Source organism: Dama dama, chromosome 20 (genome assembly GCF_033118175.1).
Source record: "Dama dama isolate Ldn47 chromosome 20, ASM3311817v1, whole genome shotgun sequence".
In the NCBI taxonomy this organism is placed as follows: Eukaryota; Metazoa; Chordata; class Mammalia; order Artiodactyla; family Cervidae; genus Dama; species Dama dama.
This window is the reverse complement of record NC_083700.1, coordinates 9,051,453-9,075,630: the sequence shown is the minus strand read 5'-3', so window position 1 is coordinate 9,075,630 and position 24,178 is coordinate 9,051,453. Positions and strand designations below refer to the sequence as shown.

Here is a 24,178-nt window from a genome sequence, read left to right as displayed (position 1 = left end):
CCTGGTTTCTCTATATTCTTTCCCTGCTTTATTTTTATTGCCACCCATCATAACACACATAAATAAATTCCTTTTCTCTCCTCCACTTCAGAATATAAGATTCCTGAGCTCAGGCACTTTGACTTGGTCACTCAGGTTCCCCAGTGGGGGCTCCGTAAATATTTGTTGAATGAATACATGTAAACATGAACAGATGAATGCAAAAATAATGTATAGATTGTTAGTCATATTTTTCTCCACTTTTGAAAATGATACTGTTGGAAAATACTTTAATAGGAAAACAAAAGTAAATCTGTTTTCCCATCAGTATCAAGCAATTAAAATGCTCCAGGTTAATAATTCAAAAAAACCCCACATGTATCCACATGTTCATTGCAGCTCTGTTTACAATAGCCACGACATGGAAGGAACCTAGGTGTCCATTGACAGATGAGTGGATAAACAAGTGTGGTACATACACACAATGGAGTATTACTCACACATAAAAAGGAATGAATGTGAGTAGGTTGAACTGAAGTGGATAAACTTAGCGCCCATTATGCAGAGATAAGTAAGTCAGAAAGAGAAAAACAAACATCATATATTAATGCATATATATAGGATCTAGAAAAATGGTACTGATGAACCTATTTGCAGGGCAGGAATAGAGATGCAGACAGAACAGACTTGTGGATACAGTGAGGGGAGAGAGGGTGGAGAGAGGAGTAGCATTGAAACATATGTTACCAGGTGTAAAATAGAGCGCTAGTGGAAAGTTGCCGTATACACAGGGAGCTCAGCCTGGTGCTCTGTGACCACCTAGAGGGGTGGGCGGGGGCAGGCTAGGTGGGAGGGAGGTCCAGGAGGGAGGGGACAGATGTACACCAACGGCGGATTCATGCTGCTGAATGGGAGAAACCAGCACCACGTTGTAAAGCAATTATCCTCCAATTATAAATAAGTTTTTAAAAAATGCCCCAGGTTAGGTGAGGGGTTCCAAAGCTCAGAGAAGGCTTTGCAAATCTGAGAGCTGGAAGAACCCCCTTCCTTTCACAGGTGAGGGAAAGGCCAGGAGGGTCAGTACCTACCTGGCTGTTTCTCCACCTTTTCAACTTTCTGAAAAACTCCTTCTCTAATTCTTCATGTTTCTGAAACTCAGTCCCGCGATGAGAAAGCTGCTTGGAGAAGTCCTGGGTGTGCTCAGGGGAACTGTTTCTGACCACCCAGCTTCAGGCCTGAGGTCACCCCTTCCGCTGCTTCCTTCTTCCGGCGTGTGGGAGGTACCTGGGGAGCAGATCCTCACCTGGTCTGAGTGGGCATTTCAGCCGTGGGGCAAGTAGATCGCCCAGATAGGCTGCAGCTGGCATCCCCAGGGGCTGTTTCTCCCAGCAGGGGGAGTTCCCTGACGACTGACAGAGGGGCCAGGAGATGCTCAGGGGAGCCAGGGCAGGAAAACTGATGCTCGGGTAAGGAGCCACATGAGTGACCATGTCGGAGCCTAATCCCAGAGTCACCAAGGAGGTGGGCAGCTGCCCTTCCTGCCTGCTGACCAGCCCTATCCGGGGCCCGTGGATCCAGGCCTGCATGGTTACTCCTCTGGCATAGGCGATATACCTGCCTGGTCCTTGCTCTGCCACTCCGGCCTTTAGGCTCCTCAGCCGAGGCTCTGGCTTTTCAGGGAACACGGCTCATGTCCTAGGACCCCTACACCTGCACCTCTGAGCCAGGCCTCCCACAACTAATTATTTTCCGTAGCAGCAGGGACCGTTCCTGATCCCTGACCACATCCTACTGATCCCCATTGCTTGTTCCTAAGGCTTATCCCTGAAGGCCAGTCTGCCCTGGAAAGTTGAAGTCTGAGACCTTCCTTTCTCGACATGGCAGGGCAACCCAACCCTCAGGAGGCTGACGCAGAGACCTGAGGAGTGGGCAGATTCGGAGGTCCTGGCCTCATCTGGATCAGCAAAGTGCGAAGGCTGTGGTTCAGGCACAGACAGGAGAGGGGCCGCAACCAGCACTGGGCTCTGGGCCGCCCAGCAGTGCGGTCCCCGGAGGGCTGGGTGCACCCGAGGTGACAAGCCCTCGTCTGGGAGTCTGGCGTGCACGTGTGCACGCTCAGTCGTGTCTAATTCCTGCGACCCCATGGACGGTAGCCCACCAGGTTTCGCTGTCCATGGGATTTCCCAGGCAAGAATTCTGGAGTGGATTGCCATTTCCTCCTCCAGGGCATCTTCCTGACCCAGGGATCAAACCTACGTCTTCTACATCTCCTGCGTTGGCAGGCAGCTTCTTTACCACTGAGCCACCTGGGAAGCAGATGGATGGGTGTGGGGTGGGGGGCGGTGGATGGCTGGCTGGATAGACAGATGGATGTATAAACATTTCCATAAGATGTGAGCTCCCCACCAGTGACTCTCCTGGTGGCTTACCGCATTCCCTCAGAGCAGCCCGACCTGGGGCTCATGCTGACTCTGCTATGGTTTCCAACCAGGGCCTGACAGAAGGGCCAGAGTCTAGGCAGGAAAAGCTTCTCTCTTCTCTAGCTGGGCAAGGCCTCTGGACGTGGGCAACTCTACCTCCATTTTCGTCCATCAAAGTCTTTTTGAACCCTGGACATACCGTGTCCCGGCTTGTAAGCCCTGCTGCTGCCTCCGAGCCTGATAGGCACTAGCATCTGTTCCGGAGAATTTGACCCAAACAGCCCCAAGACAAAGTGAAGTCATTTGGATTTTCGTTATTTAGAATGGTCTAAGTGGAGGAAGCTGCTAGCAGGGTGGGGGTGGAAGCCACCCACTGTGCAGAGAGGGGATGACCAGGCGGTGGGGGGGACGAGGGGGGGAGGTGTCTGTGCTCTAGGACTCAGCAGGCAGCAGCTGCTCCCTCTATGGGGGTGCAGGTAGAGATGGTGCAGGGTGGGGACAGTGTGGTGACCTGACTGCCTCCCCACATCATTCTTGGGTTCTGCCTACCACCCACAACCTCGGGAGAAAGATGTCCCTCCAAGGCCAGGACAAACAGAGCCACAGCCAGGCCCCAAGCCTCCTTGGAAAGGGGGACACTCAAGAGCACTCCGTCTTCTGTAACTGCCTGCGGTGCTGCTCCCAGGGTCTGTGGCTCCCACCCCTTTGATGGTGTCTGGGAACGGCTGCCTGGCACAGTCTGGGGTGGGTGGCTGGGGCTGGCAGCGATGGCGTAGAGGACTCTGGAGGACCAGGCCGCGCTGACACTGAAGTTGGCCCGCTCCGTGATCACCTCGGCCGGCATCTGGTTGTCACTGGGCTTGTCTCTGCCCAGGCTTCTGTCTCCGGATTTGTGTCACGTGGAGGAAAGGGCTTGCTTGTGGGCAGCAGGCACTTACACATGTGCATGGGGAGGGATGGCAGGTCTACCCAGCTCCCTCAGGGGCCTTGTTTCAGAAGAAGGCCTTTCCTCTGGTGGGGAAGCTAGGAAGGAAGGCTGGCTGAATGTGAATGTTGAGGATCGGCGGAGGAGAGGACTGTGGGAAAGGGGGAAATTGTTTGTAAGCTTCTTAAGAAGTACAGGGTGAAGGTCACACTCAGCTTTATATTTTCAATGGTGCCAACCACCAGACTACATGGAGGAAGACTAAGGAATGAACAGGTTCCTACATCTTGGGTAATGACTAGAAAAAAAGCCAAACAGATCAAGGAAGCTGGTGTGACAGTGGAAGAGCCGGGGAGGGATCAATGCCACAAAGCAAGTGCCGCGGGGGTAAGCTCTTTCCAAATTCCACCCCCCAACCCCCCAACAAAGCCCCACATTAGGAGGGAGAGGAGCTGCCTGGGAGCAGCTCAGCATGAGGATGGTTCTGTGAAACAGACTCATCGCCTTCTCGGGGAGGCGTGTAATCCCGTCAGACATAGCCGTGCTAAACAAAAACGCATTTGGGGTGATTTTTAATTTCTTCTTTATTTAAAAAAAAAAAGCAATTTTTTCTGTTTTTTTTTTTTTCCAAAAACTTCTCCAATACATAAAACAATTTTCCCGCCCCTTAGCACTTCTTTCTTGCCTCCTTCACTCCTGCTCCTGGTGCCATCTGCCTGCAAGACCCTGATGACGAAACCTTCTCAGACGGAGATCAGGAAGCTGGAGGGGGTCGAGGGTTTGAAGGAAGGTGGTTACTGGTCGAAAGGAGAAGTTGATTTGCACAAAAATATAAACCATGGAGGGTGAGACCAGCACATACATGAATGGATTGATCTACAATCCACATAGAAAAAATAGACCCAAATTGTCATTTTACATTTGCAATATTATACAAAATAATATATATTTTTTAAACAACACATGCACACACACGCACACACACACACACACACACACACACAAGGTGCCAGCAGCCCCTTTGAACTTCTGCTTGTGGGGACAGCGGTGTCAGTAGGCAAAGATGACGTGGTAGGTGACCTGGTGGCCATTGTCCCAGGCATAGAGCAGGCGGTCCTTGGGGTTGTAGTCTATCTGGGTGGTGTAGGAGTACTCATTCTCAAACAGCAACCTGGGGACGATCTGGGTGTTGGTGTGGGTGTCGAAGGCGTAGGAGATGTTGGCATTGCGCTGGTTGTAGCTGTCCACAGCATACAGCACCCCGCAGATGACAAAGCAGTTGCCGTAGAAATTCCTCCGGAGCCCCGTGCGCCATGTGGTCTCCTTCTGCGTGCTCAGGTCCATGGCGTTGAGCTTGCTCAGGACGATGACCTCCTGGCTGAAGCCCTCGTCGTCCAGGGCCGGGTAGATGAGCCACAGCCCATTCTCGTCCACAGCAAAGTCCACGTCCGAGTGGCCCTGCCACCGCCAGGGCGTGGCCTCCTCATAGGCTACATCGTGGAGCATGGCCCAGGCAGCCACGTAGCGCTGCTTCAGGTCATACTTGATGATGTTGCGGGTGAAGGCCCGGTTGTAGTAGAAGGCGCCATTGTACACCACGTGGCCTGTGCCAATCCAGCTGTAGGGGAGCTTGTAGGAGTTGCTCCAGCGACCTGCGGGCGGTGAGAAGGCAGGAGGCTTCAGGGCGAGGGTGCAGTGACACCCGCCATGGGGAGGGAGGGGGGCAGCCCAAAGGGAGGGGTGCGCCACAGGCTTGGGGTCTGGAGCCCTGGGTTGTGTCTTGGCTCTGCCACTTCCTACTTCTGTGAGGCACCCTCATCTGTCATTTATAAATGACAATTCCCACTCCCCTCACTGAGCTACTTCAAGGATCCAGATGCTAACACACATAAACACGGTTTGTAAACAGTCAAGGACCACGGGAAAGGGAAGATGTATCACTGCTGTCTTCTGGACTGGACTTCAGGTTGTCCCATGTCTCAGGGGCTGGAAGATGAAAGGGGGCGTGGGAGAGGGACATCCTATTGCTAGAAGTTCCTTTTACCATCAGAAGAAGCTTCTGCCCTTCCACTGTCTCCACCATGGGTGATCTGGTCATGATTAAAACAGAGGACAGTGGAGAAGGAAGACTCTCCCTTGAGTTGGACCTGTAGCACGTACCTTGTTTGAAGTTCTCCAGGTTCCGGAACTCTACCAGGGTGTTGCCATAGTAATAGTTGGTTACGTAAATCCGCTCATCTTTGGCCAGGGGGTCCTTCATCCAGGCCCCCTCATTCCGCCCATATGTGTTTTGTGTAGTTGGCCCTGTGATGGTGGAGAGGGTGTCCTTGCACCTTCCTGATGGAGGAGAGGTGGATGGAGGGGTTAGAATGATCGAAGAATGCCCCACCCCAAGACCCTTCCTGGCTGCCCCTCCTGGAGTCTGACCTCCTCCACAGGCTTCTATAGGCCTGTGTGACAGCAGATGTTTGCTCCCCTGCTCTTCCTCTCATCTATCCAAGCGATGCTCGGTCACTCAGTTGTGTCAGACTCTTTGGGACCCCATGAGCTGTAGCCCACCAGGCTCCTCTGTCCATGGGATTCTTCAGGCAAGGATACTGGAGGGGGTGCCAGCTCTGACACCAGATTTTCCCGACCCAGGGATCGAACCTGCATCTCTCTGTCTCCTGCATTGGCAGGCAGGTTCTTTACCACTAGCGCCCCCTGGGAAGCCCCCTCTTCATCCTGCAGTCTACTCTGATGGAGCCGTCTACTGCCAACATCCTGTCCACGCTCATGCCACCACGCTTTGCTCCTGCTGACCTCTTCTCAGTCCTACGAACTCACCCCTCAGGGATCTAAGCTCCCATGTGCTTTTCTGACACCACTTTCTCCTCTGAAAAGCCATTCTATCCCCCTGTTGGATTCCATCCTGCTCCCACAGTATCGTGAATGTACCTCTCTTACAGGACATGTCATCCTCTGTTTTGACAATGCCTGTGTATCTGTCTCCTGATTCAATGCCCATCCCCACCTCAAGCATAAACCCCAGGGGGTAGGGGCTGTGGCTATCCCCTTTGTGTCCTTGGGCCCCAGACACAGTGTCTGACAGGCCATAGGCACTGAGCAGATGCTCTGAAACTCAGATGAATACACGGTAGCATGAGAAAGGTAACCAGAGGAGAGGACTGTGCATGACCAGGAACATAGAGCTTCACCAGCTACTGGGCTGCCCCAAGGAGGTTGGCCCAGGCCAGCAGTAGAGACCAGCCCTGACTGTGCAGGGGATGTCATGTCCCTGAGGCCCACCTGCTGGGTCCTAGAGAGCTGTCCTCAAGCCCACACCCCTGTGAGCAGGGTGCCAGGACCTCATTCTGGGAACTGGAGAGGCCTGGGACCAAGTTCCCACATAAGGAGCTTGTTCTGGGCTGTAGGAGCCTCCTTCAAAGGTCAGGTCTGCTTTAATAGGACAAGCACTCTGCCACGCCCTCCTGGGTGACCCCATGAGACGTCCTCAAAGACCGCTAGGATCACGTGTGTGTGTGCATGTGTGTGCATGTGTGCGTGCGTGTGCATGTGTGTGCATGTGCGTGAGTGTGTGCGTGCATGCATGCGTGTGTGTGTGCGCACGCAGGCGCTCAGTCGTGTTCCACTCTTTACGATCCCACAGACTGTAGCCCGCCAGGCTCCTCTGTGGGATTTTCCAGGCAAGAATACTGCAGTGGGTTGCTGTTTCCTACTCCAGGGGATCTTTGTGCCCAAGGGATCAGAACCCCATCTCTTGCATCTCCTGCATTGGCAGGTGGATTCTCTACCACTGTGCCACCTGGGAAGCCCCATAGCCATGCTGGGTTGTAAATCAAATCAAAAGCCTGCCTGCATGCTTACTATGCAGTATTATTATATTGAACATGGCCCTGAATGATACTAAAATAACATGTGACCGCTTACTGAGAGCATGTATTTTTGCTCTTTGCTCTTTTTGTCTCTGCACTAATGGGTTATGAAGGAGATGGGAAGAGAGGGCAGTGGGAGAATCAGATTAATCCAGCTTTTATGACTTCCTCCTCCTCTCTGGCGGCTTAGATGGTAAGAATCTGCCTACAGTGTAGAAGACCCGGGTTTGATCCCTGGGTCAGGAAGATCCCCTGGAGAAGGGAATGGCTACCCACTCCAGTATTCTTATCAGGAGAATTTCATGGACAGAGAAACCTGGCGAGCTACAATCCATGGGGTTGCAAAGAGTCGGACATGAATGAGCAGCTAACACTTTGACTTCACACTCTTCCTCCTCCTGGCAGCTGGGACCAGCAGAATACCCTCTCCTTCACCTGCCATCAACACTGGCTCACGGACAGGCAACAGCGATGAGAGGAATCTGCCCCTGATACTCACACAGGTCCAAAGAGCAAGAGCCCACGGTTCAGATTCAGGGCTCTCTAAACTCCAGGCCACCCCTGTTTCCAAACTATTTCAGTCTTTTCCATCCCTCCTGCTCCCCCATTAGTGGTCTGAGCTGGCAGGACGGGGCAGGCGCTGTGCCCTTGGCCCCGAGCCTGGGGCAGGCAGGCGTCTGAAAGCAGGATAAACATTGTTTCCCAGGCAGGCCCCGCAGTTGGGTGCAATTGGCAGGGTTCAGGCATCTCTGTGTGGGGTTTATTAGGTCCTGATCTGACAGAGAGGGGAAGGTTTCGGTCTCTGTAAGACAAACAGCACAGCCTACCAGCCAAAGCCTCATTCTCCCACAACTGAGCTCATCTGCTCGAGACAATAAAACAGGAGAATCTCGCTGAGCCTGGGCAGCAGAAGGCTGATGGAAAATATCTCATTCCCTGGCACTGAGTGGGACCCTGGCTGCCAGCGGAGCAGCTGTGCTTCCTTAGAACTAAGGTGAGCCCTAGCCCGCCATGCCCAGAGAGGGGCATTTTTACTTGCCCCCTTCCCCTGGAAAAGCCCAGTGAGGACCCAACCCCCTGCATCAGAGGCAGACTCCAGCCAAGACTCAGAGCCTCACAAGCGGCCGTGAGAGGCCAGAGGTTCCTGTCAGGGTCGCTATGGCTATGCCACCTTCCTGCCCAGACGTGGAAACTGCAGATGAGCTCTTGGAAGCTGGGACTCGTCTAAGCATCAATGCACTGCATTGCCCCAGGCAGCTTCCAAACCCCTACAGGGTTCTGTCTCAGCACTAAGGCTCTGCAATGATAGGACCTTAATGTGAAGCTAGAGAACGTGCCCCCACTTTGCAGCCAGAGGCCTGGCATTGCTCTTGGTCCTGCTGCTGACCCCCAAGGTCTGTGTTCCACCTGAAAAGTCACAGAGCTTTCATTTCTTCCACAGAAAAACAAGCAAAATATATGCCCTCCCCACATCATGAGCACGCTTGGAGAATGGTATGGCAGGTTGAGTATTGTCTTCCAAAGGTATCCAACTCCTAATCCTGGAACCTGTGAATGGGACTATATATGGCAAAAGAGAGTTTGCTGACGTGATTCCGTCAGGAATGCTGTGATGGAGGGTGGCCAGGGGAGGGGGGAGACTAGCCTGTATTATTCAGGGGCATCCTAATCACAGTCATAAGTAACCTCATTAACAGGGAGGCAGAGGGAGATTTGACTGCAGAAGAGGAGGCACCTGATGATGGAAGCACAGGAAGGATGAGGAGGAGGCCCCAAGCCAAGGGACACTGGCAGCCACCTGAGGCTAGAAAAGGCAAGGACTCGACCATCCCTTGCAGCCTCAGGAAGCAACCAGCCTCCTGACAGCTTGATTTTAGCCCTGTAAGGCTCATTTCAGCCTTCTGGTCTCCAGAACATTCGAGAATAAGTTTCTTTTGTTTAAGCCATGAAGTTTGTGGTAATTTGTTACAGGAGGCATAGGAAACTAAAACAGATGGAGTCTGCTTCTGGAGTCAAGCATCTCTATTTCTGTAGGAAGAAGGGAGTCTCAGCTTATTGCTTCCAAGTCCCGACACCCAGGACCTCAGGATGTATCACCATATGCCCTCAGATAGAGCAAATGCCAGCAACACACAGTGGGGTCCAGCACAGGCAGAAAAAGAGTGATAAGTATGCGTGGTCTGAGAGCATGTGAAGACAAGTTCAAGGGAGGTCAGGAAACCATGAGCCCAGGCCCATCACTACGGTCTGAGAGTCTGGGGCCATTCAGATGCTCCCACCCTTGGCAGCCTTGGAGAGAAGAAGCCATGTGTTTATTCCTTTTCGAGGGTAATGAGAGAAAGAAGAGAGAGAGTTCAAAGGCACTGTGGAGAAAAGAGAATGCTTCTGCCTGCAGCTCAGAAGTTTTCCCCCAAAGTATGGTGACAGGGAACATTTCCTGAGCTGTCTCTATGTACTAACTCATCTCATCATCAATGGTCTTGGGAGGCAGCTGGCCCTGCTTCAAAGGTTCCCAGGGTCTGTAGGGGCTTTTCCTCTCATCAAGCTGCTCAATCTTGCCATCCAACAAAAAGAAGTCAGCAAATAAGAGGCCCCCTCTGCCTCTAGGGCTCCCAGTTATGGCTGTCATGTGGCAGGCCTCCCCTACAGGGTGGAGCAGCCCCGACACACTCCTCCACCCCTCACCAGGTGGCTGCCTTAAGTGCTTGCACAGTGGCCACTGGGGATGCCCTCTGGTCCTTTCATCCTAGCCAAGCCTGTCCTGTGCCCCAGCTACCAGCCCCCTCACACACTCGGTAATCCTACCTACCCCTCTCCCGGTTCCCACTCACCGCCCAGGCCAGGCTGGCTTTGGCTGGTTCTCTTTTCTGCCCACGATGCACATGTTATCTCTCAGAGCCCCAGTTCCAGCCCCTCATCTTCCTATTTTTCTTCCTGTATTCCCCAGGCACACTTGGCTCTCACTCATCCCAGACTTTGTTACCGAGCACCAGGTAGCCACCCCCTTATGAGACACTTCCCTCCTGAGTGTCCTCCTGATTCCTCAAACTTAATGGATACAAAAAGGAATTCATTTGCTTCAGTTCACAGCCTGTTCCTCCTGTACTTTCTGTCCGGGAGAAAGGCGTGGCGCACCATTCACCAAGCCAGGAATCTTGGGTCTCCCTGCTGTCCACCTCTCCTCCACACACGGCCCCATTGGTCACCGTCTCCCACCTCTTCACTTCTCAGCTCTTCCACTCCACCTCTGTTGCTTAGCTTAGACCTCACTGTCCCTTGCCTGGATCACTCCAGTTACGCTGGTGGTTTCTATGGCTCATCTCTAACCCCTTCTAACCCATCCACCCCCTGCCTCCAGAAGTCCTGAGCTGCTTCTCTGCTTAAACCCTTAACTCACCATCACCAACTGCTGCAGGAAGCCCTAGGTCCTATCCCAGCACATCAGCCCCTCCTTCAATGCCATCACTTCTTGCCATCTCCCCTCAATCAGAGTTCTCAAACTCAAATGCCTCTAGGGGCCAGGTGCGATGGAAATGGGTGAAGCAGGCTGAGTATGAGACGATGAGTAACAACAGAGACCGGGGTGGACTGGAAGAGCAGCTGACCTAAAGGCATTCAAGTTTAAGGCTGACAAGACGTCTTGGGGTGCATTTGGCCCTCGGGTTGCCAGCTTTGAGATCTCTTGCCCATACCTAACTGCTCATACTCCCCATGGGCGCCATGCCTGGAGGTAGCTTCATGGACATGTGAACCGGGCAATACCTTTTTAAAGCTCTGCTATTGCCATCTTGTAATTCTTAATCATTTTAGTTTGGATTTTTATTTTATAGTTAGAATCTAATAGGACAATGGGGCGAGGCAGATGTGCTGTCCCTGTGACTGAGTGGGCGGGGCGTCACGGCCCCAGAGGCCACACTTGCCATTCTAAAGAGAACTCTGAATGCAGAAAGAAGGCAGCAGTATTCTGAGAACCATGAATTACCAAGTAATCCCATTATATTCTTTCTTACTTGTGTTATTTCCTTGCAGTAGACAATAACTCACGCTGAAAATGTTACAGAAGAGAGAAAGATAGGGCAACTCAGAGTTCCTTTTCTGTTAGTCTTCCTTATTCAGGGAGCCAAATATAGGGAGTGAGGGTAGAGCGTGAGCATATTAAGAAGAGAAACAGCTGAGTTTGTTTCGCGCAGCATTTCCACTGGTCTGCTAAGAACAAAATACGCAGGAACATAGAAGCCATGAAAAACAAACTGCATCATCTTGGTGGACTCCACACAGGAGATAAATGATCTTATCTTTGCATTGAAAACTGGAGTGCACAATATAAACATGAATGATAAAATTCACGCCAGTTATTTAAGTTTTTTAAAAAACATTTCTTTACTTAAAATGGCATGAAGTGGCAAAGAAGAAAACCAAGTGAAAGAGAGAGACAGAGAGATCAGAGAAGAAAGGAAACAGCTTTATATTCACCATCTTCAATGGCACTTTCCATCTGGCTTTTTGAACTGGGACTCCATGTTTTCATTTTGCACTGGGCTCAACAAAATGTGTAGTCAGCCCTAACTAAAATGGTTCACTGCTGGGGCTCTTGTTGATTCTGGTCCTTCTGAGTGCAATGCCACCTTCCTTCCTGGCTGGTTTTGCCTCATCCCTCAAGACAGCTAGGTCAACTTCTCTTTCCAGAAGAGAGTCCCTCTGACCACAAAGCATTCTATGCATCTGCTCACCACCCTGAGTTAAAATTGGGTTTGCCTGGTGGCTCCATGGTAAAGAATTTACCTGCCAATTCAGGAGCCACAGGAGTTGTGGGTTCAATCCCTGGGTCGGGAAGATAGCCTGGAGGAGGAAATAGCAACTCACTCCAGTATTCTTTCCTGGAGAACCCCGTGGACAGAAGAGCCTGGCGGTCTACAGTCCATGGGGTCGCAGAGTCAGACATGAATGAACGGCTGAACGCCACCCACCACCTGAATTGAAACTGTGTTTCTGGGTCTCATAGACGAGCTTGTGCACAACTCCAGGTCAGGGACCCTGCCTCACCTGCTTTTGTAGGCCCAGCACCTACAGCGCCTGCACATCGTCCGCACCCAGCACTGTCCTTCAGCGCGGTACTGACAAATGCGAACGTTGCTCCTCTGCCTAGAACCTTCTCTAACACCTTTAGATGTAAGTCCTGCTGTCTTACCCCCTTCATCGTCAGGCCCTCTCCCTTATGTCTCCCGGTCTGGGCCAGCGCCGTGGGTGCCCTCCACACCCCTGCAGAGGCTCACGCTGTCAGCTCTGCCCTGGTGGCCACACTTGGAGATGGAGCTCCACAGTCAGAATCAGACACAGCCTCCCCCGGACCACACACCTTGCCGCTTGCCAGACCTGTCCACTCTAGTCCCTGCAGCCCCTGCTGGTGACACCTCGGTGGGAGTGACCAGAGGGCAGTCCATTTCCCAGCCAGTGCAGCAGAGGGCCGAGTGAATTAGGAGTGGCCTGTATCCCTGCAAGCAGGCGCAGACTCCTCCCTATCCATTTACAGGGAGCCTCTCCACTTTATATTTGTGATCCATTTACAGGGAGCCGCTCCACTTTATATTTGTGATCCATTTACAGGGAGCCGCTCCACTTTATATTTGTGATCCATTTACAGGGAGCCTCTCCACTTTATATTTGTGATCCATTTACAGGGAGCCGCTCCACTTTATATTTGTGATCCATTTACAGGGAGCCGCTCCACTTTATATTTGTGATCCATTTACAGGGAGCCGCTCCACTTTATATTTGTGATCCATTTACAGGGAGCCGCTCCACTTTATATTTGTGATCCATTTACAGGGAGCCGCTCCACTTTATATTTGTGATCCATTTACAGGGAGCCGCTCCACTTTATACTTGTGTTTCTAGGGCCAGCGGCCTCTGCATCCTGACAGAGGCTCCTTGTGGTTTCAGGGACCTGATCTCTCTGACCAGTGAGAGCGGGGTGTGTCTGTGGAGCTGGGCCAGCAAAGGTGCCTGTCACGTGACTCCGGGCCGCCGACGGGACAGTCCTCGGTACTGAGTCTGGGCGCTGTGGAGGCTCTGGCCGGCACTGCCCTGCCCATGTCGGCACCACCTCCCTCAGGCCGTCTCAGGCCCACAGTCAGCGTGGCTGGCCAGGCCTCGGGGGTTGTCATGGTCATTTACTTTGTGGAAGAGGCGGTCTTCATCGGATCCCGTTGCTAGGTTCAGCCATGAGGCAGGCTCTCTGGTATTGCTGTCATCCTGATTGTCCTCTTTGCTCCTCTCTGCTCTGCCCCAAACCAGCCTCTCCTGCAACACGCATCGTGGTCCGTAAGGTCTGGGACTCTGCAGAGCCTTGGCCATGGGGCACCAGTGTTCTCGTCCTCTATGGCAGCCTGACCAGCGCTCCCCACGCCACCAAGGCTGGTGACCAGTCCCCTCCCTTCCCTCCCGGAGCCCAGCTCCCAGCACTGACTGTGTTTTTCCTCTCTTGTCCTAGAGCAACTATGCTTTGGCCAAAAGTTAATTCTGTTTGCTTTTGGAATATTTCTGAGAGTTTTTACAATTCCCCCGGGGAAACTGGTGGACATTTTAGGGCATCACAAAACCAGGTTTGGAAACCACAGGATAGGATGTTCCTTCTAAAAGCAGCCCCATTTAAAACCATTCAAACAGCTGAAACTCAAAATTGCCAGGTTCATTAAACAGCAAACAACCTTTCACAGGTAGCAGGTCAGTGGCATGTGTTGGTTTCAGACAAATGATTTTTATTTAACTGAAGGCTACATATAGTCTTACTTGGCCAGGCACAAGCAGGCAGGAAGTGTGCTGAGAAGGTTCCAGAGAAGAAATCCCATCCACACTAACAGCAGCCTGAGAGAAGCATGTGGCAGCAATGCGTGATTGAAAATGATTCCTGAGAAAACCTGCCAAGACTCCACATTGCCTTCTCTCTGTGCCACCCCCTCTTTTCACCCCTTGGCATTTGAAGAAACACGTATATCTGTGTCCATGTCCCTGTGTTTTTTTTCTGCAGTAGATACAAGAGGCAAGAATCCCAGATCTTCGGAAAAAAAGTCCTACAGGCCAGTCTTTAAGCAGAAACTTACATCCTCTGTGTAAGACAGATGGATAAAGAAGATGTGGTCCATATACACAATGGAATAATACTCAGCTGTTAAAAAGAATGAAATAATGCCATTTGCAGCAACGTGGATGGACCTAGAGTCTATCATATTAAGTGAAATAAGTCAGAGAAAGGCACATATCGAAATCTAAAAAAAAATTATGCAAATGAACTTATTTACAAAACAGAAATAGAGTCACAGAGAATGAATTTGTAATCATCAGGAGAAAGGTTGAGGGGAAGGGACAGTTAGGGAGTTTGGGACATTTATACACTGCTGTATTTAAAGCAGATAACTAACAAGGACCTACTGCACAGTACAGGGAACTCTGCTCAGCATTGTGTAATAACCTAACGGGAAAAGAATTTGAATAAGAATTGGCATCGACACATGTATAACTGAATCACTGTACCGCACACCTGAAGTTAACATAACACTGTTAATCAACATGTTCCAACATAAAATAAAATTTAAAAAAGAACCCCAGCTCTTTTGAAAAATCCCACAGGCCAGTCTTTAAGCAGAAGCTGACATCCTCTGTTGTATAGTCGCTCAGTTGTGTCCGACTCTTTTGCAACCCCACGGACTGTAGTCCGCCAGGCTCCTCTGTCCATGGCAGTCCCCAGGCAAGAATACTGGAGTGGGTTGCCATTTCCTTCCCCAGGGGATCTTCCCAAGGAACTGTCTCCTGTGTCTCCTGCATTGGCAAGCGGGTTCTTTACCACTGAGCCACCAGGGAAGCCCCTCTGTGACAATGTTTTTCTGGGCGAACAGAACACTGAACAACAAGAGAAAGTGTATGCCATCTCCTGCTCCTACTGCCAGGTAAACAACTGCCAGGACACGGGGATTTTCTTGTCTGGGCATCGGCATCTCAGTCAGGCTAATGAAGGCTAATGAAGGAGGCGGAGTCCTGAGACCTAAGAACTACAGAAAGATGTTGCTGGGGGCGACACCCAGGGGAGGCAGGTGGGTTGTGGAGACGGTGGAGAACTCAGTGGTTTAAAGTGAAAGTGTTAGTCACTTAGTCGTGTCTGACTCTGCAACCCTATGGACTGTGGCCCACCAGGCTCCTCTGTCCATGGAATTCTCCAGGCAAGGATACTGGAGTGGGTAGCCATTCCCTTCTCCAGGGGATCTTCCCAACCCAGGGATCGAACGTTACAGGTCTCCTGCATTACATGCAGATTCTTTACTATCTGAGCCTCCAGGGAAGCCCCTCTCCTACTGGCTAGGAAGTCACCAAGGGAAGAGTTTCCTAGTGGGGCAAACACCATCCCTGAGGACATACAAGGTGTGTGGACCTACCTGTAGCCTGTACTCCACCCATCTGTGAAGCGATAGTGGTGGGCAGCTGGCTAAGTTTCTGGAGGAACTGTCCCTGTCACCTGAGTGGTAGAGGTATGGGGCCCTGGGGAGTGCACTCCCGTGGCAGTGGGGAGATGGGGTGCTGGGCTCAGGGTCTGTGGGCCCATGAGCAAGGTCAAGGCTGCCCAGAGCCAGTGTGGAAGTGGACCCTTTGCTTGGACCCTGGGGCATTCTGCAGAAATTGAGCAAGATCCACAGCTTCAGAACTGATTCTCCATGCGGTGAGAAATGGATCTTCTACTCTGGGGTCAGTTTGCTCCCACCCTGACAGTGAAAGAGACAAAAAGAAAAACATTCTTTCCTCCCACTCCAACCTCTGTGGCTCAAGAACTGTCTTCTTGCTTAGCTTTCTCCTGGCCAAGGTTCATGAGATTTTGCCCTGGGGTCCATACGACTGGCTATTTCCTTGTTATTACTTTGGGATTTTTTTTCACCCAATAAGAATTCCTTGCTATATCATGGCCTGATACACTTACTACAGGATATAACTGCGGAAACTTTTTTTTCCAGCTGAGCTACAAGGGAAGCCCAAGAATTCTGGAGAGGGTAGCCTATCCCTTCTCCAGCAGATCATCCCAACCCAGGAATCAAACCGGGGTCTCCTGCATTGCAGGCAGATTCTTTACCCACTGAGCTATCAGGGATTCCCAATTGAGGAAAGAATCTTTAGTAAATTTCTAATTTCTGAGACCCGCGGAAGGGCAGAGATTTGGCCAAGGTCACATAGCTCTCCACAGCGGAGGCTAGGCTATAACCAGGCGTCTGGCTGCTGGCACCTTATTCTGAGGAGGAACTGGGAAAGAGGCTGCCAACGGGGCTGAAAATGGGAAGAGGGGGAAGAAAGGTATAAGGCAAATCACATCTCTGCCAACTCAAGTATATTTTTAATGAAATTATGATTCAATAGTGTTATTTTTCAATCAGTGTTGATGGTGACTTAATGAATGTTTAAGTCTTTTTGAAAAAGCCATCTGTGGCCAAGTCCCACGTCCTTTCCTAGCTGCAACCCCCCCCACCCCCACCCCCAGAAACACACACACACACACTTTCCCATTTCACTGTTCTCAGAGTCATCTTTCGGCCATGGAGCTTCCAGGCACAGAGTAGGGCTATAGCCTCTGTTTCTGGAACACACTCCGTTCATTTAGACCTACCCAGTGAGAAGACTTTCCTTTTCCACTTAGCAAACTCCTGTTCATCCTTCAAAACTCAGCTCAAAGGATACCTTCTTAGAAAAGCTTTCCCAACCTTCTTAGCTGCCAGGCCAGTCTGCGGCTCCCTCTTCCCCTGTCTCTCCACTCCTCTGTTATATCACTTATCACATGATGCCATGATGTTCCCATGCTTTCTAAGGCCAGGGGCTAATGAGATTTGTTCCCTGGGGCTCACTATTTCCCTGTTCCCTCCTTTAATAATCTGGAATCCCCCCACCTACACACACATAAGAATCTCTTGTTAGTTCATGGCCTGGTAAACATATTGCAGAAAACGTAGTCGTCACTAAGTAACCAAATATCCAACACCCATCACAAAGCCTAGTACACTAGCATTGGACAAATGTTTATAAAACTTATTAATGAAGCTGAGATCTTAGCTCCACTAATTTTATTCTAGAAAGGAATTTTCCACTCTTGTCACAGGCACATTTTGAATACAGACCCTAAATGTTAAAACTGATCATTGCCCAAGGCGTAACTCCACTTGGCTTTCTTTATGAAGCGGTTGGAGCCTCTGACTCCCCGCTCTCCTTTCAAGCTATTTTCAGGCTCAGCCTTTCACTTGAGCAGGAGACCCAAGCCAGGTAGAAGGAACTCACCTATGACATTGCGTATGTCATCTTCTTCCTCGGGGCTCAGGGTGGGGCCAGCGGGCACTGTGCCCTGCCCGGCAGCAGAATCTCCCCCTGGTGAGTCTGTCCTGACTGGAGGGGGAGGCACTGGGGCTGTGTGTGTCGCCTCCACAAATGCATCCCCAGGAGCCACTGACGGAGGAGCTGAGGCTGGCGGTTGCTGGGTGGCTGTGTGGGCCACGGTGGTAGCTGGTACCTGAGTGAGAGGTGTAGGGACCGCCTCCCCCGTGGGATCTGGAGACACGGAGGTCGTCTGGAGCGGTGTTGAGAACGGTCCGACCGAGGCAGAGACTGCAGGGTCAGGGGCGCTGGGGGCTGAGGTGGAGGCCGGCGGCCGTGCGGAAGGCAGGGCTGTGGTCGGAGTGCCCGCGCTGGTGGTGCCAGCATCAGTTGTCACAGCGGCTCTGTGACCCGTGGCTGCTGGCCTCCGGGTGGCGCTGGTCAGCAGCTGGTTGTGTCTCAGAAGCTGATCTTCAATCAGCAAATCCATTCCGTGTTCACCACTGAAAAATTCGTCTTCTGGGAAGCAAACACAGGTGCATTTGTGACTCGGGAGTCAGGAACATGTGGCATGTGGCAGATTAGTGAGGGTTTCTTTCATCAGCATGTACCCTGATTTATCAGTTTTTTTTTTAAATTAATTAAATTGAGGGTAATTACTTTACAATATTGTGATGGTTTTTGCCACACATCAACATGAAGCGGCCATAGGACACCCTGATTCAAAGTGGAGCCCAGGTGGGATTCAGGAGAAGAAGGTGAAAGGAGCACAGATGGAAGCATTTCCTGTAGGGTCTCTCTGAATAGTCTGCCTCCACCCACCACCCAGGGACCACAGCCAAGGCCTACAAAACCTGGGAGGAAGTTAGTCATTTGCTCAGTAGGTATCCATGGAGCACATATAACCACAATGAGCCCTCATGGAGCTTCTGTCTAGTGGTGGAGACGCCAAACATTAGACAGATTTTCTACCTGAAGGTGTTATGAGGAAAGGTCTGGCAGGGTGAAGGGAAGGGAGGAGGTGGAAAAGTTGCAGCCATGGATAAAGTGGTCAAGATGAGACCCGGTGGGATGGAGAGATGAGCAGAGGCTCGAGGGAGTGAGGGAGTTAGCCAAGCAGGTGATGGGGGAGGAGTATTCTAGGGAGAAACAGCAGCAGTGCAAAGGCCCTGGGGCCAGAACACACGTGCTGAGGCTGAGGAGCAGTGAGGGGGCAGAGGTCAGAGGGAACGCAGCAGCCAGGTCGCGTAGGGCTCGGCTGCTGGGCTTGGACTTCAGTTTTTATCCTGTGTGAGATGGGGGAGTCTGCAGGGTTTTGAGCAGAAAAGGAATACTAAGATGGAGTGTTTTCTTAGGACACAAAGAGGCCTAACCACAAAAGACATAATTAGTCAACTGGGTTTTATCTGCTCATCAAAAAGATCATTAAAGAACTAAAGATACAAGCCATGGGCAGGAATAAAATATTAATATCTGCAATACATGTGACTGACAAAGGATTTGTCCCAGAATATAAAAGCCCCACAAAGCCATTATTTATTCTGGCCATGTAGAGAGGCTGTGGGATCTCAGTTCCCCGACAAGGGATTGAACCTGGGCCACAGGAGTGAAAGCCCGGAATCCTAACCACTAGACCACCAGGGAACTCCCACAAATCAATAAATTAAAATGTTACACAGTTAAAAATGGGCAAACTGATTATGCCAGCGACTAGGGGAGCAGAATCTATCAGGAGGCAGCTGAGGGGGACCGGATGGGAGGAACTGGCATAGCGGGGGACAGGGGAAGAGCTGGGCCTCCTGGGGTGCTGGGCAGGGACAGAGAAAGAAAAAGCAGGGGCTGGTGGCCGGGAAGAGCCCAGGGAGCAGGCGTGCAAGGGAAACAAGATACAGATGAGGTGAAAAGGAGTATCTATTTTCTGTGAGAGAGTAAGAAGGAAAGAGATGAAAGGGTAGGTGCTGGAGTCCCGGTCGGGAAACACAGGGTGCCCCGAGAAGGAACAGGTGGGAGAAGCCGCTGTGTGTCTCTGCGTGAGTCATCCCCTCCTCGCCCTGTACGCTCATCTGAGGATGGGGAGGGCGCTGAGGCCCCTTCTGGCTCCACCTCGCTCTGCCTTGCGGTCCTCTGCAAGCCCAGAGAAGGTCAGTGACTTGCCCCAGGGTGCTCAGCAGGCTGTGAGGAAAGGCAGTAAGAACTCGGGATAAACTGCAGGGAATTCTCAGGTAACCAGGCTGGCTCTGCGGGGCCACAGTAGTAAACTGCCGGAGGCGGGTGTGGCTCACGGGAAGTGCCCCCTCCGCAGAGTCCAAACGGTGACTCCCTCCCCGCCCTGCCCCCGGGGGGCCGCCCTGCTGACCCCAACTCACGATGCTCTTCGATGTCATTCTCCTCCTCGGGGTCCTTGGCTTTGTAGTAGGTGATGCCCCGGATTACGGTGGGCCTGGAGGCTGGCCGGCCCCGCAGGTGGACCTGTCTCTGCAGGGGTCGCTGTGGCTTCACCACCTCTGGTGGAGCCAGTGGCCGCGTCTGCAGGAGCTTGATGGATTTGATCTGTTGGGACACGGTTTCTTCCTGCAGAAACCTCTCTTCATACTGCTCCTCAGAGGGGACACAAGGGAAGGTCAGGCCACTGGTCAGAGAGGCAGGGGTCAGGCAGAGGCAATGCTGGAGTCAAGGCCATGCTAGTCACAACAGCTAATCCTAAAAGCACTTCCTAAGCCAGGCACTGTTCATCTTCTCATCAGCCCCATGAGGGATGAACCATTCTTAATCATTCCCATTTACAAATTGGGAAATTGAGGCACAGGGAGGTTATGTAAATTGCCCAAGGGCCCACAGCAGGTAAGTGGGAGAGGCAGGATTTGAACCCGGGCAGTCTGACTCTAGACTCTGACTCTAACCTTCATGCTATACTTCCCAGAGAGTGCAGCCGTCCTCTCAGCTCTGGCCTAGAGATGCTGGGGGCCTCAGATCTCATACAGTTGTTTGTAGTGAAATCTATGTGGTTGGAACATGAAGTGTGTTAGTCATGCAGTCGTGTCTGACTCTTTGTGACCCCATAAACTGTAGCCCGCCAGGCTCTTCTGTCCATGGGATTTTCCAGGCAAGACTACTAGAGCAGGTCGCCGTTCCCTTTTCCAGGGGATCTTCCCGACCCAGGGATGGAACCTGGGTCTCCTTCGTTGTAGGCAGATTCCTTACCATCTGAGCCACCAGGGAATCCTGGCACAAGAAGGCTGAGGGCTAAGATGCACACCTCAGGATAAAGCATGACTGCTTTTACTTGTGTTGCTGGAACAAACTGCCCCAAGCCCTCCCTAACGCATCCAGAATAAAGTCCAAAGTCCTTGACCTGGCACTGAGAACTCAAAGTGACTTGACCCAGCTCAGCATTCTCTCTCTTGCTCCACCCCCAGCCTCCCCACCCTTGGTATTCCAGGCACTTGGGTGACTCCTGAACTGCTTGGCTCTCCCGAACTGCTGGGTCTTTGCTCAGATTGTTTTCTCTGTCTGGAAGGCCATTCCCTTCCCCGCATAGAACCACTTATTGAAATCTACCCACTTTTCAAGGCCTGGCTAAAATCCCAGGACCCCAAGGAAATACTCCCAAAGCTTTTCATTTAGAATTAATCTTTCTTTCCCAATCCTTACTTTGCAGCAGAGACTTCTAAATGACTATCCAAACATCCTGCTTTCTTTTCCTAACTTAATGAGAAACTGGTTTTGTGGGAGTGGTCCTGGGACTAAGTTCTGGCTGTTACAGCACAAGTAGAAGTTGGTGGGAAGAGCTCTTGGAAAAGTTCCTTAAAACATGGGGCTGACTCAGCTGGAAGGCATCTTTTGCGCTTTTCCTCATTTCTCTGGCCAGGAGAATGTGGGCAGGATGGCTGGAGCTGAGCAGTCATCTTGTGACCATGAGGGGATTTTGAAGATGGACATCACTAATGACATCTCACAGCTAACTATACCAGCCCTGGGCCACCTGCCTCCAGAACTCTTTTACATAACAGAACAACAAACCCCTACATTGTTTAATGCACAATATTTTGGTCTCTTACTCAAAGCTGAACACAACTCCTAATGGATAAAACTCTATACTATTATAACACCTCTCCCATCCTGACTTCCACAGGAATTTCTTTTTTTTTTTTTAATTTTTTTTTCCATTTATTTTTATTAGTTGGAGGCTAATTACTTTACAATATTGTAGTGGTTTTTGCCATACATTGACATGAATCAGCCATGGATTTACATGTATTCCCCATCCCGATCTCCCCTCCCAGGAATTTCTTAAGAATGTTGTCTCTGTAAACTATAAGCAATTGGAAGAGCAGAGACAATCTCTTGTCCATCTCTGATTCCCCTGGATATATGTACCTTAATATTTGTTAAACTGAATTTCTGAATCATAACAAATCCCAAAGAACTGTCTACACTGTGACTGCCACTGGGATTTTTGTCAAATGAAATGATGCTTTTGTCATAGGTAGCCTATGACCTGGGCATAATAATGGTACCAAAAAAGGCCTCTGTGATGATGACGGTCACACAGAAGGACCATCCTGTCCTCCACAGAACTGCTGCCTGGGGACTGACCTCTTGTGGCCACAGTGTGGCAGAGTCCCTGGGTCCTGCCGTGGTCCATCCAGTCATATTCCCTCACCCAGGATCACAGCTGCCCGTGGGCACAGGGCCTGTGAGCTGCAGAGCCACCAGACAGAGCCAGTGGCTCCATCAGTAAAGCAAGCACAGACTGCAGGAGGCGTGGCCCACCGCTGCTCTCAGGAGGACTTTGAACGGCTGAGTTATGAAGAGGCCACTCCCTAGTCACCTAAGCCCTGAAAACTCTGCTCACCAGGAGGAGGTGGGTGAGCTCCCTTAAACCCCCGGTGAGATCTGCCCAGAGAGCAGAGCCCACCTGAAAACAAAACCTCTGTCCCTTTGATGCTCAGTCCTGAGAGGCAGAGCAGGACCTTTGAGCTCCCTGGACATCAGCTGTCAGGGATCCAGTTATCATGACCAACTTTTTCACTCTGCCTAGGAAGAAGCAACTCAGATTCTTGTTCTGACCTTTAAAATCTAGCCTGGAGAAAATCTGGAGTCCTCATTCCCCACCACACCCCGGGTCTGTACTGGTTTTCCCATGACAAAAGACTTTATCCAGATGGCACTGCAGACAGGGAAGCTCCTAAATTATGTGTTCTCCACTCACCCATGCTGACCCACTCCTGGAAAACAAGGGACACTTTCCACCAGCTCCCCTTGCCAGGGCCAGAGAGCTGCCCGGAAGCAGCAGGCAGACGTGCACCCTGGGCGGCCCTCGCGCCGGCTAACTGCCCCTGCCCCACGTCCCATGGTTTGCTGGGGAGGTGAGCGCCACTAGAAGTGCAGGGAACTTCTAGTTCTAGTTCTTCTAGTTCTAGAAGTGCAGGGAACACTTGGCTGGTGGTGATGACATTTTATTGAGCATCTATTACGGGCAGGCATGTCCCTTCATATTCCTTTTAACCCTTAGAACAGTGAGGCAAGATAGATACTATTCTCCACATTTTACAGATGAGTAAAGACAGGTTCAGAGTCATTTAGCAATCTGGTTGAAGGTTAACCAATTAAGTGAGAGAGCACTTATTAAGTCATGTATGTGCATCTAAGTCACTTCAGTCATGTCTGACTCTGCAACCCTGTGGACCATAGCCCTCCTGGCTCCTGTGTCCATGGGATTCTCCAGGCAAGAATACTGCAGTGGGTTGCCATGCCCTCCTCCAGGGGATCTTTCCAACCCAGGGATCGAACCTGTGTCTCTTATATCTTCTGTGTTGGCAGACAGGTTCTTTACCACTAGCACCACCTGGGAAGCCCCTTACTAAGTTAAGCCACTCAGTCACTCTTTGTGATCCCATGGACTGTAGCCTGCCAGGCTCCTCTGTCCATGGGATTTTCCAGGCAAGAATACTGGAGTGGTTGCCATTTCCTTCTCTTATTAAGTCATAACGCTATTAAATAACCCAGGGCTGCTTGCCTTCAGAGCCTGTGATCCACCTTGTTATAGCTACATCGTGCTCGGCTGTCACCACAGGACTAACTCATCTGCCATCCCAAAAGTCCTCAGGGCCGTGGTCTGGCTGGTGTCCAGAAGACATGGGGATTCCTCATTTCCCATAGGAAAGAGCTGCCTAGGAGGCTGACAAGAGGCCCCAGCCCTCAACTCAGACGCCACAGGCCATCGAATTGCCAGACCTTGGTTTCCCTCTGCATTGCAAAAGCAAGTTGTCATTTCTTCGTGGCAAACCCCAGGAACTGTCTTTAATTCCAGACTTTTAGGGGTGAGCGGGAACTGCAGTTCCCTCTCCCAGCCAAGGAGATGGAGCAAGACCATGGACAGCCTCTGCCAGAGAACATATAATTTCCTTGGATCCGCTGGCGACAGGCTGCATGGGGCAGCAGCAGCCCCCAAGTTTTGGTTTCCTCTCTCTGTTAAACCATTGTATGACTTCAACTCCTGGTGTCACCATGTTCCCAGTCCCACCCTGACCTCTCCACCCAGCCCCCAGAGCCCCCTGCCAACTCCACGCACAGACCTTCTTGGAGAGACGCCTCCAACAAAGGCCATTCACCATTCCAAAAAACCCTGACAGAATCCGTAA

At 51.3% G+C, this 24,178-nt stretch overlaps 1 protein-coding gene and 1 non-coding gene across 4 annotated transcripts in view; both read right to left on the bottom strand.

Annotated features, from left to right (window-relative positions):
- Positions 1–3,890: 3,890 nt before the first annotated feature.
- OLFML2B (olfactomedin like 2B) overlaps positions 3,891–24,178 on the bottom strand; it is a 45,130-nt gene continuing 24,842 nt past the window's right edge. Inside the window, exons 5-8 of one of the 3 annotated variants that reach the window (XM_061120254.1) lie at positions 19,901–20,132; positions 17,502–18,053; positions 5,485–5,661; positions 3,891–4,976 (exon numbers count right to left, since the gene is read on the bottom strand). In XM_061120254.1, coding sequence (XP_060976237.1) covers positions 4,375–4,976; positions 5,485–5,661; positions 17,502–18,053; positions 19,901–20,132 — 1,563 coding nt within the window. In that variant the 3' untranslated portion in view covers positions 3,891–4,374. The remainder of the gene's footprint in view (positions 4,977–5,484; positions 5,662–17,501; positions 18,054–19,900; positions 20,133–24,178) is intronic. The other 2 variants (XM_061120255.1, XM_061120256.1) reach the window with 2 other exon arrangements.
- Positions 19,107–19,178, bottom strand: TRNAE-UUC (transfer RNA glutamic acid (anticodon UUC)). The gene has a single exon. It is a non-coding gene; the product is annotated as a tRNA-Glu (tRNA).